The sequence below is a fragment of the Chiloscyllium plagiosum genome, unplaced genomic scaffold (assembly GCF_037043375.1).
Source record: "Chiloscyllium plagiosum isolate Xiang-an unplaced genomic scaffold, Cpla_swu_hap1 HiC_scaffold_1, whole genome shotgun sequence".
Classification (NCBI taxonomy): Eukaryota; Metazoa; Chordata; class Chondrichthyes; order Orectolobiformes; family Hemiscylliidae; genus Chiloscyllium; species Chiloscyllium plagiosum.
In genome coordinates, this window is record NW_028270139.1 from 2,171,402 (window position 1) to 2,188,034 (window position 16,633).

Consider the following 16,633-nt stretch of genomic DNA (forward strand, 5'->3'; position numbering starts at 1 on the left):
AACCTTCCAGCTCAGCACTGCCCTCATGACCTGTCCTACCTGCCTATCTTCCTTTCCACCTATCCACTCCACCCTCCTCCCTGACCTATCACCTTCATCCCTACCCCCATTCACCCACTGTACTCTTTGCTACCTTGCCCCACCCTCCTCCCTGACCTATCACCTCCATCCCCATCCCTATTCACCTATTGTACTCTATGCTACTTTCTCCCCACCCCCACCCCCCTCTCATTTATCTCTCCACTCTGCAGGCACCCTGCCTCTATTCCTGATGAAGGGCTTTTGCCCGAAACTTTGATTTTCCTGCTCCTCGGATGCTGCCTGAACCGTTGTGCTTTTCCAGCATCACTCTAATCCAGGCTTTAGAAACCACAGACCACCAAGGCTGATGCAACTTAGGAAGGGGGAGAGGAGGGAAAAGAAGACTGAGAGAGTTTGACAAACTTAGCAAGTGGTTACAAATCAAAATTAAGGATTTTCAATTTTGAAAAACTAAACATACAATTACCTGTCGCATTTTAATTAGGGTACGTCTTCTACTTTTGTGCTTGCTAGATTTTCTGCCTAGCAACAATCCTAGTGCTGCTGAAAGCATGTTGCTTTTACTCTGTGATCTAGCCTTTAAAATTATGCTAATTCAACGTAGTCCACCTGACAACTATGACAATGTTCACCTTACCACAGTCATTTAACTTCGTATAATCCACTCCAACAATGAGAAAAACCCAATGAGGTAACCAAACTATTTAAACAATTATAAATTCTTTAATAAGTTGCTCAGCATTAATACTGTAAATATTAAGGTTCTCTTACTTTTTGTTTAACACCATATGTGACCTCCAGTTCCATAAGCAGAACACTCTTTCGTACATTTAAAGTCTTTTGGAGCTCATCGAATGTAGCATGGATCTCTTCTTCAATGCTTACTTTCTCATTGGTCAAATCCTGCAAGATTTCAGACAGGAAACTAAGAGCAGAGTCCAATTCAGGCAACCTGTGAAAAAAAAAACAAATGTTATTTCTGTGGTATCTTTTCAGGGCTTTATGAGATAGTTTATTCATACATTTTTGAACAGAAAAAGTTGTGAACCATTCGCAACCTTTGAACTGCACCCAAACAAGAGGACCTAACTTCCTCAATGGAAGAGAAACTAATGTTATTACAGTTTATTATGGCAGGGAGCAGAGAAAAAAAAAGCAGGAGAGAACAAAAAAAGTTGGAGTGGTGGAATTAGAAAAACCAAGAGAAAATAGTGAAGTCACACAGAAAAATAAATCAGAAGGATGCATGTTAAACACTGACAAACATGTGGTTAAGATGGAGTAGTATGTTCATAAACTGAAGAAGTATTCAACAGCTTGAAAGAAATTAAAACTATGAAGTATAGAGAAGTACAATATTGCAGTTATAGCAAACTTAGCTTTAGCCAGAACAGGAAATGTATTAGAATTCTTTATGAATAGTCCTGCTCCTCATTTTAAAGTCAGAGTTTTTACAGCACAGGATGAGGCCCTTTGGCCCATCATACCCATGCCAGTATATACTCCATTCCCATTTTTCAGCATATGGCCTGCAGCCGTACCTACTGTGACAATTCAAAGTGCTCATCTAAATATATCTTAAAATGTCTTGAGGGTGCCCACTTCTACCACCCTTTCAGGCAGTAAGTTCCAGATATACACAACCCTCTGGGTAAAAGAAAAAGAGTTTCCTCATACCCCTTCTAAACCTCTGGCTCCTGACCTTAAAACTATGCCCCCTTGTTACTGATCCCTCCAATAAGGGGAAATGTTTCACCTCATCAACCCTGTTTTTCTCTCTCTCTAAGAACTTTGTATACATCAATCAAGTCCCTTTTCAGCAGTTTTTCTGCTCTAAGGAAAACTTCCCCAACCTATCTATTCTCTCCTCATAGCTGAATTGCTACAGTCGAGGAAAAATTCTGATGAATGTTTTTTGTATCCTCTCAAGTGCCAGCGCATCCTTCCCATAGTGTGGTGACCAGAATGGCACAGTATTCTAACTGTAGCCTCACTAATGTTATGTGCATTTTTAACAGAATGAACGGTAACAGAATAAATTCTATTTCCTGCTGTCTGTACTCTATCACAGATTAGATCACAATGGATGGGAGTCTGGGCTTCTTAGGGCAGACGGCAAGAATAGTGGAGTACTATTTCTGAGAGGGTGTCCCAGCAGACAATGCAGACACCCTATAGATACCAGGCTTCCATCCCACATGTCACAAAAATATGTTACCTGCTCCCATCATCATGTCAATTTCAGCTTTTAATAACTAATTAAAGGTTTAATGGAGTTTATTTACACACAGTGAACATGCTGCCAATTTCACCACCTGTGACTGTATTATGGGATAAGCTTCAGGATGGACAGGGAAGGTGGTGGGCTAGCTACCTAGGAGAAAGTGAGGACTGCAGATGCTGGAGACCAGAGTTGAAAAATGTGGTGCTGGAAAAACACAGCAGGCCAGGCAACATCCGAGGAGCAGGAGAAACGACGTTTCGGGTATAAGCCCTTCTTCAGGAATGAGGCTGGTGTGCCAAGGGGGCTGAGATAAAGGGTAGGGGGGAGGGAATTTGGGGGAGGGATGCTAGGAATACGATAGGTGGAAGGAGGTGAGGGTGCGGGTGATAGGCCGGAGAGAGGGTGGGGGCGGAGAGGTCGGGAAGAAGATTGCAGGTCAAGAAGGTGGTGCTGAATCCGGGGGTTGAGACTGAGATAAGGTGGGGGGAGGGGAAATGAGGAAGCTGGAGAAATCTACATTCATCCCTTGTGGTTGGAGGGTTCCTAGGCGGAAGATGAGGTACTCTTCCTCCAGGCGTCGTGTTGCCATAGTCTGGCGATGGAGGAGGCCAAGGACCTGCATGTCCTTGGTGGAGTGGGAGGGGGAGTTAAAGTGTTCAGCCACGGGGCGGTTGGGTCGATCAGTCCTCAGCAGAGGCCTCACCTTCATCCCCCTACGCTCTCAGATTAACGAGTTCAACACGCGGCGTGACATCGAACAATTCTTCCGCCGCCTTCGCCTCCGCACCTACTTCTTCAACCAAGATTCTCGCCCACCCTCTGACGACCCCTTCTCCCGCCTCCAACACACCCCAACCAGCTGGACACCCCGAGCTGGCCTCTTACCCGCCCTCGATCTCTTCATATCCAACTGCCGCTGTGACATTGACCACCTCAACCTCTCCACCCCTCTCACCCACTCCAACCTCTCACCCTCACAACGTGCAGCCCTCCACTCCCTTCATTCCAACCCCAACCTCACTATCAAACTGGCAGACAAGGGAGGCACGGTGGTAGTTTGGCACACCGACCTTTACACCGCTGAAGCTAGACGCCAACTCACGGACACTTCCTCCTACTGCCCCCTTGACCATGACCCCACCTCCCACCACCAAACCATCATCTCCCAGACCGTCCATAACCTCATCACCTCGGGGATCTCCCATCCACCATCTCCAACCTCATAGTCCCACAACCCCGCACCGCCCGTTTCTACCTCCTGCCCAAAATCCACAAACCTGACTGCCCCGGCTGACCCATCGTCTCAGCCTGTTCCTGCCCCACTGAACTCATCTCTGCATACCTCAACACTGTCTTGTCCCCCTTAGTCCAAGAACTCCCAACCTACGTTCGGGACACCACCCACGCCCTCCACCTCCTCCATGATTTTCGCTTCCCTGGTCCCCAACGTCTTATCTTTACCATGGACATCCAGTCCTCATACACTTCCATCCCCCATTACGAAGGCTTGCAAGCCCTCCGCTTCTTCCTCTCCCGCCGACCCAACCAGTACCCTTCCACTGACACCCTCCTTCGACTGACTGAATTGGTCCTCACTCTGAACAACTTCTCTTTCCAATCCACCCACTTCCTCCAAACCAAAGGAGTAGCCATGGGCACCCACATGGGCCCCAGCTATGCCTGCCTCTTCGTAGGATATGTGGAACAGTCCATCTTCCACTGCTACACTGGCATCACTCCTCACCTTTTCCTCCCCTACATCGATAATTGCATTAACGCTATCTCGTGTTCCCACGAGGAGGTTGAACAGTTCATCCACTTTACTAACACCTTCCACCCCGACCTCAAATTTACTTGGACCATCTCAGACTCCTCCCTCCCCTTCCTAGACCTCTCCATTTCTATCTCGGGCGACCGACTCAACACAGACATTTACAACAAATCAACCGACTCCCACAGCTACCTAGACTACACCTCCTCCCACCCTGCCCCCAGTAAAAACGCCATCCCATATTCCCAATTCCTTCACCTCCGCCGCATCTGCTCCCAGGAGGACCAGTTCCAATACTGAACAACCCAGATGGCCTCCTTCTTCAAAGACCGCAATTACCCGTCTGACGTGGTTGACGATGCTCTCCACTGCATCTCCTCCACTTCCCGCTCCTCCGCCCTTGAACCCCGCCCCTCCAATCGCCACCAGGACAGAACCCCACTGGTCCTCACCTCCCACCCCACCAACCTCCAGATACATCGTATTATCCTCCGTCATTTCCGCCACCTCCAAACAGACCCCACCACCAGAGATATATTTCCCTCCCCTCCCCTATCAGCATTCCGGAGAGACCCCTCCCTCCGCGACTCCCTTAGCAGGTGCACACCCCCCACCAACCCAACTTCCACTCCCGCCACTTTCCCCTGCAACCGCAAGAAGTGCAAAACGTGCGTCCACACCTCCCCCCTCACCTCCCTCCAAGGCCCCAAGGGATCCTTCCATATCCATCGCAAATTCACCTGCACCTCCACACATCATTTACAGTATCCGTTGCACCCGATGTGGTCTCCTCTACATTGGGGAGACAGGCCGCCTACTTGCAGAATGTTTCAGGGAACACCTCTGGGACACCCGGACTAACCAACCCAACCGCCCCGTGGCTGAACACTTTAACTCCCCCTCCCACTCCACCAAGGACATGCAGGTCCTTGGCCTCCTTCATCGCCAGACCCTGACGACACAACGCCTAGAGGAAGAGTGCCTCATCTTCCACCTAGGAACCCTCCAACCACACGGGATGAATGTAAATTTCTCGAGCTTCCTCATTTCCCCTCCCCCCCACCTTATCTCAGTCCCAACCCCCGGATTCAGCACCGCCTTCTTGACCTGCAATCTTCTTCCTGACCTCTCCGCCCTATCACTCTCACCCTCACCTCCTTCCACCTATTGTATTCCCAGCACCCCTCCCCCAAATTCCCTCCCCCCTACCCTTTATCTCAGCCCACTTGGCACACCAGCCCCATTCCTGAAGAAGGGCTTATGCCCGAAACATCGATTCTCCTGCTCTACGGATGCTGCCTGGCTAGCTACCCAGCCTATTTTACCTGCTCATCCACCAAAAACACACCCAGCAGGGGCATCTAATATGTTCTGAGGTACTTTTCATTCAATCACATCTTTCTTCCACCCTCTTTCCTAATCCCGGAATTGTTTTGTTTATGTGGATAACTCTAACCAATACATAAACTGAAATGTTAGAACGCTGACATAGGTTGGTCCACTAAGTCTCTGTTCATACTATTTATTCCCATAATCTTTAAAACCGACATAAGTTTAATTTTTTAAACTTATCCTGGTCCTAGTTCCTCTTGTGGGGGGTGGGGTGAATTTTATCTTGACTGTATTAATTATGCTGTGTTTTCCACGATCAAACACTAGCTAGCTCAAGAAGGGTAAAAGGAAGTAATTGTTAAAATCATATGGGAGGGGATTAGTGGGAAAATCTTGGTGAGCAGAGTTGTTCAGATCGAAAGTCAGAAAAGAACTACTATTTGTCAGGTTTACTCAGATTACTGACACTGGTGTTTAAATCTAATCAAATCCTCCTTAAATCGCTTAGATAGCTACATAAGGCAAGGTCAGAAAATATAATCAACTCCCTGCTGGACTAGGAAATGGTATCCAATTAAAACTAAAATTGATACAGGAAAATACTAGGAAAAGAAATAGAGCTGGAAGGGAAACAGGAATGGACACCAGGCTCAGTGGTTAGCACTGCTGCCTTACGGTGCGAGGGACCCAGGTTTGATTCCAGCCTTGGGTGACTGTGCAAACTCCACACAGACATTCTCCCTGTGTCTGTGTGGGTTTCCTCCGGGTGCTCCGGTTTCCTCCCACAGTCCAAAGATGTGCAGGTCAGGTGAATTGGCCACGCTAAATTGCCCGTAGTGTTAGTGCATTAATCTGAGGGAAATGGGTCTGGGTGGGTTACTCTTCAGAAGGTCAGTGTGGACTTGGGCCGAAGGGCCTGTTTCCACACTGTAGGGAATCAAATTCTAATTCTGACATGCATGATGACAGTTCATCATGCAGATTTAAAAAGATTATGGGAATATGAAGAGAGGTTTATGGATGATAGCAGACAAGTTACATGAGCAGTGAAATGCTTTTCCAATTTGTTATTTAATAATCAGTAACAAACAAAAGTAGAATCCCTCAAAGCTCTCTCCTCCAGTCTGGTAATGGTTGAATTTTGAAACATTTCTGTGCATTTATTCACCCCAATTAAAGATACTCAATATTTATTAATAAAATTTCAAAGCCTACATTTTGATTTAAGCTTGAAGTAATCCATGTTTATTTTATCTAAACATACGAACATTTTACAACAAGGAATACCTAGGCAAATAAGCAATTATACAGAACCATTTGTGTTTGCACTCACAGCAAGGACATAAACACAGCAGTGAGGTAAATGACCAGTTAATCCATTTCGGTAATGTTGATTACAAGTCCTGAATTTCACCAAAAAGAAATGGACATTAGTGTCAGGTAGGTAGAGATTAGAGTAATCTTTTTGCTACTCAAGACCTGGAATACAGAGACACATTCTCACTGCATGAATGGTCGCTATAAGACCATGAAATGTAGAAGTAGCAGGTCCATCTAATCTGCTCAAGGAGATCTAATAATCCTCAACTCCATTTTCCTTCCTTTTCCCCATACCCTGGATTCCCTTTTTGATTAGAAATCTCTCAGCCTTGAATATACTTAAAGCAGGCTCTGGATCAGTGGTGCTGGAAGAGCACAGCAATTCAGGCAGCATCCGACGAGCCTTAAAGCAGGCTCGACAGCCCTCTGCAGTAAAGAATTCCACAGATTTAACTACTAAGAAAAAAATTCCTTCTAATTTCTGTCTTAAACAGGCAACCCCTTACTCTACGATGATACTCTCTCTGATCCTAGACTGTCCCAGAAAGGGGGACACAGTCTCTCCACGTCTACCCTCTCCATGATATTGAATGGAATCAGAGGGTTGTACACTATGGAAATTGAGCAAATCACTTTTTGAAGTTAATGGAGTGGATATGGGGAGCAAGGAGTGACATTAAAGGGGCCTTTCATTGATTTTACAAGCTGTGGTACTGTTTGAGAGGTGCTGGACAGACCTTCCCATCTGCCCTTCTCTTGCATTGATTTGCAGTCTGAAAACTGCACCGAAACCGGAATAGGAAAAGATAACAATCTCAGGCAGAAATCACGCATCGGTCAAAAATGGGAATGCTACAAAATGGCCCAAGCTACAGAAAGGGCTCCCATATCATAGATCCAGCCCTTAGAGACTACAATTGCAACACTGAAAATGATGGAATAATATTTGTCCTAAAAAGAACAATTACTTCTCATAAGATCTGCACCTCAGTTAAAAGGCAGAAGATCAATACCTTCAAGAGGATTATTATTACTTTCTGCTGAGTGAGGTCTCTGTATCCATCAAGCAGACAGGTTGCAGTATGTAAAGTGCATTCTGCATGAAATATTGCTTAAAATTGGTTTTGATGATAAATTAGACCAATATTACAGCCACTGCTATCAGAACAATTGATAACTTATATTGCATTTGATGAAGATCATTTTATAATTCAGGAAGTTAATGTACAACCCGTATATCTGAGAATTAGGTCAAACTCTAGTCTCAGCTCTCCTGGGTGAAAAATGCCTTAACTCATTTACTGGGGTTTTAAAAAAAAAACCTGTTCATCACAAACAGATCTTGTGGTCCAGAAGGGCAAAGAATGGCTGGTAATAGGACTGGCAATTTTAGACTTATTGAGGCTTCTCTTTAGGCTGAAATTGAAACTAACAGGTCATAATACTAAGTGATCATTGTATTTGTTGGCTGGAAAAGTAGGTATGAGAATTATTGGGGTAGACCATTCAGTCCATCAAGCCTACTCCACCATTCAAGATCACAGCTGATCATCTCATCAATGCCACTTTTCTGCATTATTTCCATATTCCTTAATGCAGCCCTTCTCAAAGTGAGGGTTCGGACCCCAGGTTTGCTGCTGCAAACTCAGGCAGCAGTGACTGCTATGTAGGTCTGCTACTCTTCCTGGCTGTTGCAGTCCATTCCCCCACTCTACACACATCTCACTGAGGGGCTGCAACAACTTTCAAGCCTTAAGACAGGGTCAGTGGGAAAAAATGTTATTGTCATTAGGCTCCAGAAACCTACTGATTTCTGTCTTGAATCTGCTCAATGATTAAGCTTCCACAGTGCCCTAGGGTAGAGAATTTGAAAGACTCACCAATCTGAATGAATAAATTCATTAAATAGCCTCCTCTTTTCTTTTATTTACATGTCCTGGTTCCATAGTCACCAGTCAGGGAATCATTCCATTTTTATCCACCCTGTCACATCCTGCAAGAATTTTATAAGTTTAAATGAGATCACCACTCATTCTTCAAAACTCTAGGGAATACAAATCTACTTTCCTCAATCTCTCCTCAGGAAGCAATCTGCCAACTCTAGGAATTAATCTGGTGAATCTCCTATGACAGTTATATCCCCCTTTAGATAAGGGGACCAAAGCTCTAGACAGTACTTCAGTTGATGACTCATCATGGCTTTATACAATTGTAGTAAGACCTCTTTACTTATATACTCAACACCCTCAAAATGACTGACATTTGCCTTTCGAATTGCTTGCTGCACTAGCATGCTAGCTTTTAGTGACTCAGAAGCAAAGAAACCCAGATCTCTCTGACACTATACTTCCCAACTTTTCACCAGTTAAGGAATATTCTTGTCTTTGTTTTTCATAGAGAAGAATATCTTTGGAACTTATTCAAATTATATTTCATCTATTATGTTTTGGCTCAGTTATTGAGCCTGTCCAAGTCAATTGAAGCCTCTTGCACGCTCCTCACAAATTACATTCTCACCTAGCGTGGTGTCAGCAGCAAGTTTAGAAATATTACAATTGGTCCACACATCCAAATTATTCATATGGTTTGTGAACATCTGTGGACCTAGCACAGATCTTTACAATACCCCAAAGTAATAACCTACCATCCTCTTATTCCTGGTTTTCTATTACTAACCAATTCTCAATCCATATTTGTATATTTCCCTCAATCATATGCACTCAAATGTTGTTTAGTAATCTTCTGTGTGGGACTTATCAAAAGCCTTCTGAAAATCCAAATACACCACACCCACTGGTTCTCCCATATCGATGCAACATGCTCGAGAAAGTTTTTTTTAAAAACTGATGTCCCTTTCACAAATTCATGACGACTGTGCCTAATTCTGCCATTCAATTCCACATGTTCAGTTATCACAACCTTTATAATTTTTAAAATGTTTTTCTCATTATGGACATCAAGCCAACAGATCTGCTTTTTCAGCTGTTCGCCACATCCCCCCGCCCCAGTACTTTTTTTTTAGTTGTTCAGTTACACAAGTTCCTTGGTCACCCATTTTTTTCTGGAAGCTTTTATGTATTTTCTCCCTTGAAGACAGACAGAAAGCAACTGTTTAGTTTCTCCACTATTTTCCTGTCTCCACATTTATCCTTGCCAATTTCTTAAATCCACAAATTGATAACATTTTACAGTCCACCTGTACACACTTTGCTATCTTACATTCAGGCTTTTTTTTTTTCGTTTTCTGAACATTTTTTCCCATGTCCGAGTTCCAAATTGCTCCTGTCCTTAGGTTTTACCACTATTTCTGGCATGCTTATTCAGCCAATTCATCTGATCCAATGCAAAATTTAACATCATTTGTCACCCAGTGTAGATAAACCCTTCCTTTTTGGTGAATGTGTCTTTGAGTGATGTTTATCTGTTGTAGACACTGCATTTCTTTAAATACCAGCCACTATCTACTGTTGTCTTTTAGTTTATTTTCCATATCCACCTAGCCAACTTATGCCTCACCCTCAGTTTCTTTGCTCAGATTTAAGACCCTAGTTTCAGAATGAACAAAACTGCATTCAAACTTAATGTACAATTCTATTGTTTTACAATCCCTCTCTTTAAAAAAGAACTGGTAAAATCACCAGAAGTTACACAATGGATCAAAAGTAAAGGGAACAATAACATAGTATATAAATAAAAGTGGAGGGAATCAAAAGTGAGCAGCACTGTTCAGATTGAGAATCTTGTTCCTCAGGGATTTCCTCTTAAATTAAGAGCAAGTGTACTTGAAATTAGATTATTGGAAAGGGATATGAAGTCAAATTCTCAGTTTTACAATAAACATTACTTTTCAAAGTTGCTGTCACATGACAAGATCCATGGTTGTAAGGATTTGCTAGCAACACCAACAAGCTGGAGGGAAACATGGACACTTTCTGGGCATCCTTTTGAAAATGTAAGTTTCAATATAATTAGTAATTTAATAGATTGGCAGTTATTTTATTGATCACATTTTGTACAAGTGATAAAATTTCATAAAATGACAATTTCTCTTTTTATAAAGAGTGTTTTAGGATGAATGTACGACATGGAACACCAAAATTATTTACAAAGAGCTTTTATTGCAGTTGTTCCCTTTGGATTGGAATTACATTTTACATCAAAATGTTTTCAAATTTGCTGTGTACTAATTGGAAGTGGCTACATTTGTTTAAAAAATCCCTTCTCAATAATAAAGGCTTACATTCATACAGTGCTCTCAAAATTTCAGGATACTTCACACCTCACACTTTATTGGTTGTATAGATGCTGTTACAATGTCGCTGGTCAATTTGCACACAGCAATCTTCCATGAATAGAATTATTATAATGGGCAGATAAGCTATTACAATGATTTTGAGATAATTAACAGGATGAGAGTTAAATGTGTAAACATCCTGGTGGTGTTACTTTCAGTTGCTGTCACGGGGAAAGTTAAGAACTTCATTACTGAACAGATGGCAGGTTCTGAGTATAGTGGTGAGACAAAGGTTTATACAATAAACATTTATTTAAAAACGTACAAGAAACAACTTTCTAAATCCTTGCTTTCAGGTGACACATGGAAAATGGTGTTCTAAAGCGGTTGGTACATTATTCACACTCAGGCCACAAGATAGATTTCAATATTTGCTGATGATGCCAAATTGTATGTAGGTTGCTGATAGGATGGGGCATAGTTAAGACTAAGGAACATTCCTGCAAATTCCAAGACAATAAAATTTGCAGAATTGATGTGTACAAGAATCCCAGACCAGGAGAGGAGACAAGGATAAAGTACCATGAATTAGTTCTAGGCTATTCATCTCTTTGTACCTGCCCCAGTTTTAAATAAGAATACGGCCGATCTGAGACTCGAGTGCCACGTGGAACAGTCAAGATGAATAGTTCAGAGATACACTTGCTAATAAATGTTAGATTAGTACAGCAGCTATCAAATAATTAGGAAAGATATTTAGATAGGATTAGATTAAGCAAAACTGGAGGACTCTCATGTGGAACATAAATACCAGCATAACATTGTTGGGCTGATTGGCCTGTTCTGTGCACGAATATCCATAAAAGTCAGAAAGATGAAAAAGTGTGAATTAGCAAAGCTGACTGCTGAAGGGTAGGTAAAGTCTGCAAACTTGCTACTTCACAAATCTGCAGGCAGTGGTAAACAAAGAAACACGGAATTATCTCCGAATGCAATAATTTCATCCATGTGAGATTGTTCTTCAATAACCAAAGCTAAAAGCCATTGTGGGTTTTTTTTGGTGAAATCTATTTCACATTTCTATTCATTGTGTAATGGCTTGGTGCAGCCAAGTTCATGATTCTCCCACGTCTATCATCCTTATAGACAATTCTACCTCTGTTGGCAGAACAAGATGTTCTTATGAGCTACAGCTGGGTGCCAGTTTGAGAATGCTGTAAGAGTTCCGTCAGATTTGCTAAAAGGACACATTGGCCTCCAGTCTTAAACAGAAGCAGCCAAGTCAGTAATATAGGGAGGTAATGGGTCATCAATAGATCACCAATCTGGGCACCTTCAGAAAATTTACAGCCATCATGTGGCTTCATAATTGACAAAGCCAGAGCACATTGGAAGCTAACTTGTAGTAGAATTGCAGTGACATTTTTCTTACTTTCTTGATGCATGTTTGACTACCCCTGCCTTGTCAGCAATAGATGCAGTTGTGGAGAGGGAGAAAACAAAAAAGCTAACAAAATGGGGTAGGCGAGCAGATGGAGCGAGGAATGCCAGAACTGCAAAGTAACTTGGCTGTGGAGAAAGCATGGTTTATATTTCTGGTATTTGACCAAACATTTATAGAGTCAGAGTCATACAGCACGAAAACAGACCTTTCAGTCCAGCTAGTCCTGACCATCCAAGTTTCCCAAACTAGACTAGTCCCATTTACCTGCAATTGGCCCATATCCCTCTAAACCTTTCCTATCATTTACCTGTCCAAATGTCTTTTAAATGTTGTAAGCAAAAGTGAGGACTGCAGATGCTGGAAATCAGAGTCTACATTAGAGTGGTGCTGGAAAAGCACAGCAGGTCAGGCAGCATCCGTGGAGCAGGAAAAATCAACAATTCGGGCAAAAGCCCTTCATCAGGAAGGGATTTTAAATGTTTTAAATGTTGTTCCTGTACCTGCACCTACCACTTCCTCTGGCAATTCATTCCACATATGAGCCACCCTGTGTGAAAAGATTTCCCCTCATGCCCTTTTTAAATCTTCCTCCTCTCACCTTAGAAATATGCCGCCTAGTTTTGAACTCGCCAGCCTTAGAATTTGTTAACTCAAGTTGGTTCACGTCTAACCGACAGAAAGTATTCCCATCCAAACACTGATGATGATAAACCACAGAGCTAGGCTCATGCTGCATGCACATTTTGCAGTTACCTCTGTTTGACAGCCTCCAGTTGAGTCTGCAGGGAGGACTTGTGCTGCTCAACTACATCCTTGAGGGGAACAGTTGGGTGCTCAGCATGTTCACCTTCTGTACATTCGTGACACATTGCTGTCTCACAGGATTGGCAGTAAAACTCCATTACCTGGAGAAAGACAATGATAGATGTGTAAACACTGGAGGAGAAATGATATTAGAAAGTTATTATCGCACTCTCCCCAAACATTTGGTTTTGCTGCAAATACATTTGTTCCATTTATTCTGACTTAAGATTAACGTTCACAGTCCCTCCAACCTTCAGCCCAAGACTCAAAGCAAAAGCTGCACATTTCAAGCATTGCTTTTAACAGATTGGTATTAAACATTCAGAATATTTTTTTTCAAAATCTCAATTTGACTTTGTGTGGGATTATTGGGCTATGGCAAGATAAATAAAAATAACTTTGGTCTACATATTTTCATAAATAAGTTGTAGATTCTTTTCAATACTATAGAACAGACAACAAATCTCACACTTTCCTTAACCTGGATTCCAGCAATGTCTCCTACCTGCTTCATATCCTGTTTGGAAATCAGCTATTCATTGACAAGAAGTGGAAAAGGCTAGGTATGACAGCATTTATATCCTATCCCTAATTGGCCTAGAGAAGGCAGTGGTGAGTTGCCTCAATCTATTGCAGTCCTTGTGGTGTAGGTACACCACAGTGAGGTTAGGGTGGTCAGTATTTTGACTTAATAACCATGAAATAAATGCAAATAGTTGAAAATCAGGATGGCAGCTGGCTTTTGGTGGTGTTCTCAAATCTGCCCCTATTCTTCTAGGTGGTCAAATGTGCAGGCTTGCAAAGTGCTGTCAAAAGGAACTTGCAATAATGTATTTTGTAGATGGTGCACAATGCTGGCAGCAATAAGGCAGGTTGGATGGGTCATAGGGCTGAATATTAACTCTACAAAATCCAAGCTTTACAAAATTGAAACTCCAGTACTTAAAGTTACTATTTCTTAAGCTGAATTTTATTCAATCTGCATCAAGTAAAATTTCAAAAGCCATCTTTTTTTACTAATAAAAGCTTTGAGGTTTCCATAATCTATAAAACAGGGTTACTCCTTTGATAGATCAGACCTGTGATTAATTGATCTATAGCCATGTGAATCAGGTTGTGCTAACTTTTTGGATCCTCGTTGTTAGGATTATTCGTACAGTTGTTCTCAGTGTCCTTGTTTTTGGGAGCTGCAAGTAAAAGAGGATGATCAGAAATTTGGACGAAGGAACAGAGGGCATTGTTGTAAAGTTTGTGTCATCTGCACAGAGAAGTGAAGAGACAGGTAGTGTTGAGGAAGTGGGGAGGCTGCAGACGGATTTGGACAGGCTGGGAGAGTGGGCAAAGAAGTGGCTAATAGAATATAATGTGGGAAAGTTTGACACAATGCACTTTGGTAGGAAGAATAAAGGCTTGGATTATTTTCTAAATGCTTCAAAAATCTGAAGCATAAAGAGATTTAGGAGTCCTGGTTCAGGATTCTTTTAAGGTTAACATACAGGTACAGTTGGCAGTTAGGAAGGCAAATGCAATGTTAACATTCATCTTTAAGAGAACTAGAATACAAGAGCAGAAACATACTGCTGAGGCCGTGTAAGGCTCTGATCAGTCTGCATTTGGAATATTGTGAGCAATTTTGGCCCCATATCGGAGGATGGATATGCTGGCATTTTGTGGGGCCAGAGGAGGATTACAAGAATGATCCTGGGTATGAGGAGCTTGTCGAATGAGGAGCGGTTGAGGTCTCTGGGTCTGAGTGGAGTTTAGAAGGATAGGGTGTGGTAATGATCCGATTGAAACTTACAGAATACTGAGAGGTCTGGATAGAATGGACATGGAGAAGATGTTTCCACTAGTAGGAGAGACTAGGACCCAAGTTCACATCCTTGGAGTGAAGGGACAACTCTTTAGAAGTGAAATGAGGAGGAATATCTTCAGCCAGAGGGTGGTGAATCTGTGGAACTCATTGTTGCAGAAGGCTGTGGAGGCCAAGTCATTGAGTGTGTTTAAGACAGAGATAGATAGGTTCTTGATTAGCAGGGGGATCAAAGGGGAGAAGGCAGGAAAATGGGATTGAGAAACATATCAAACGCTGGAGAAAACATTTTGGAACAAAAAAGGTTAGCACAATCTGTTTCACATGGCTATGGATCAATTAATTACAGGTCTGATCTATCAAGGGAGTAACCCTGTTTATTAGATTAAACTCTTTGGAAATCTCAAAGCTTTCATTAGTAAAATAAGTTGGCTTTTGAAATTTTACTTGATGCAGATTGAATAAAATTCAGTTTAGGAAAAGGATATCTAAGAAATAGTAGCTTTAAGTACTGGAGTTTCAGTTTTGTAAAGCTGGGATTTTGTAGCATTAATGTTCATCCCTATGACCCATCCAAATCTCCTATATCATTTTTTTTTTTTACCTTTTATAAAACCACAAGTGTTCTATTCTTAATTTCTGTCCAAACATTTCTGCTTAAAAGATGTACATAACCAGTTGGGAATAGCAGGCTTTGATTCTCACCACATTTGAAGTACCTATCATGAGAATAATTTGGAAATGAAAAAGCCTTCACAGAATGGTGAGCACATTAATTACAGAAAGACTAGACAATAAACAGTATGATCTAATTCTGACAATATGCTTCATAATCCAGTCTCATTTGTTGGATTATCTTTAATGTTGTTGAAGTATTACAAGATTAAATTATTATTTGGTCTAAAGCAGGAGGTCTTGTCTTTGTGCATAGAGAAGTAAAGACAACTAATTCATCCAGTATTGGTTGAAGAACATACGCAAATTTGCAGCGGGTGTAATTTATAGTAAAATTGCATTACTATCATCATTACTAAAATAGACAAGTTTAATAATCAATCCTGATTAAAGTTGAAGCAGAGTAGCAACACTCTGGGTTAACTTACATTTCCATCGTGATTTGGACAGGAAAGGGGTTTCCCTGCTGCTACTGCTGTGATCGTCTCTAGGATGGAGGAGTCCTCACAGCTGTTGTCTGGAGTCCGCTGAAGAACATCCATTAGGTTTGTAATGAAAAAGTTGTTCTGTAGCGCAGAAACACCCTTTTCAGGCAAGATAGAGGTCTGACGGCAGATTGGGCAGGAAAGAGTTAAACTGTAGGCAGGAATATAGTTTTGTAGACACCTACAAGGAAGGGAACAGATCTATTGTTTAACTCCCTTGACAAGAGCTTTTAAATTAATAAACATTGGATTTCACTTTCAAATTATCAAAGATAGTAAGCCCAATTACATTAGCACAGAAAAGGTACATAAAAAGTGTCTCTAGTCCTGAATTTTTTTCTTAAGATGAGAAGAAAGTTTTGCAAATTACAATATGATTCCAAGTATAACCACTTGCATTCAATCACTAATTTCAAAAAACCAGTAAAGCCAAGCAAAAGGAACATCTTACAATTAGGACTGATAAACTGGTTTAAACCAGTACCATTC

At 41.9% G+C, this 16,633-nt stretch overlaps 1 protein-coding gene and 1 pseudogene across 8 annotated transcripts in view; one reads left to right on the forward strand and one right to left on the reverse strand.

Annotated features, from left to right (window-relative positions):
• trim2a (tripartite motif containing 2a) overlaps positions 1 to 16,633 on the reverse strand; it is a 170,728-nt gene that overhangs the window by 35,334 nt on the left and 118,761 nt on the right. For all 8 annotated transcript variants that reach the window (XM_043700083.2, XM_043700064.2, XM_043700072.2 and 5 more), the window contains exons 3-5: positions 16,088 to 16,325; positions 13,121 to 13,272; positions 814 to 994 (exon numbers count right to left, since the gene is read on the reverse strand). In XM_043700083.2, coding sequence (XP_043556018.2) covers positions 814 to 994; positions 13,121 to 13,272; positions 16,088 to 16,325 — 571 coding nt within the window. The remainder of the gene's footprint in view (positions 1 to 813; positions 995 to 13,120; positions 13,273 to 16,087; positions 16,326 to 16,633) is intronic.
• LOC148152054 (uncharacterized) overlaps positions 3,918 to 16,633 on the forward strand; it is a 121,249-nt pseudogene continuing 108,533 nt past the window's right edge.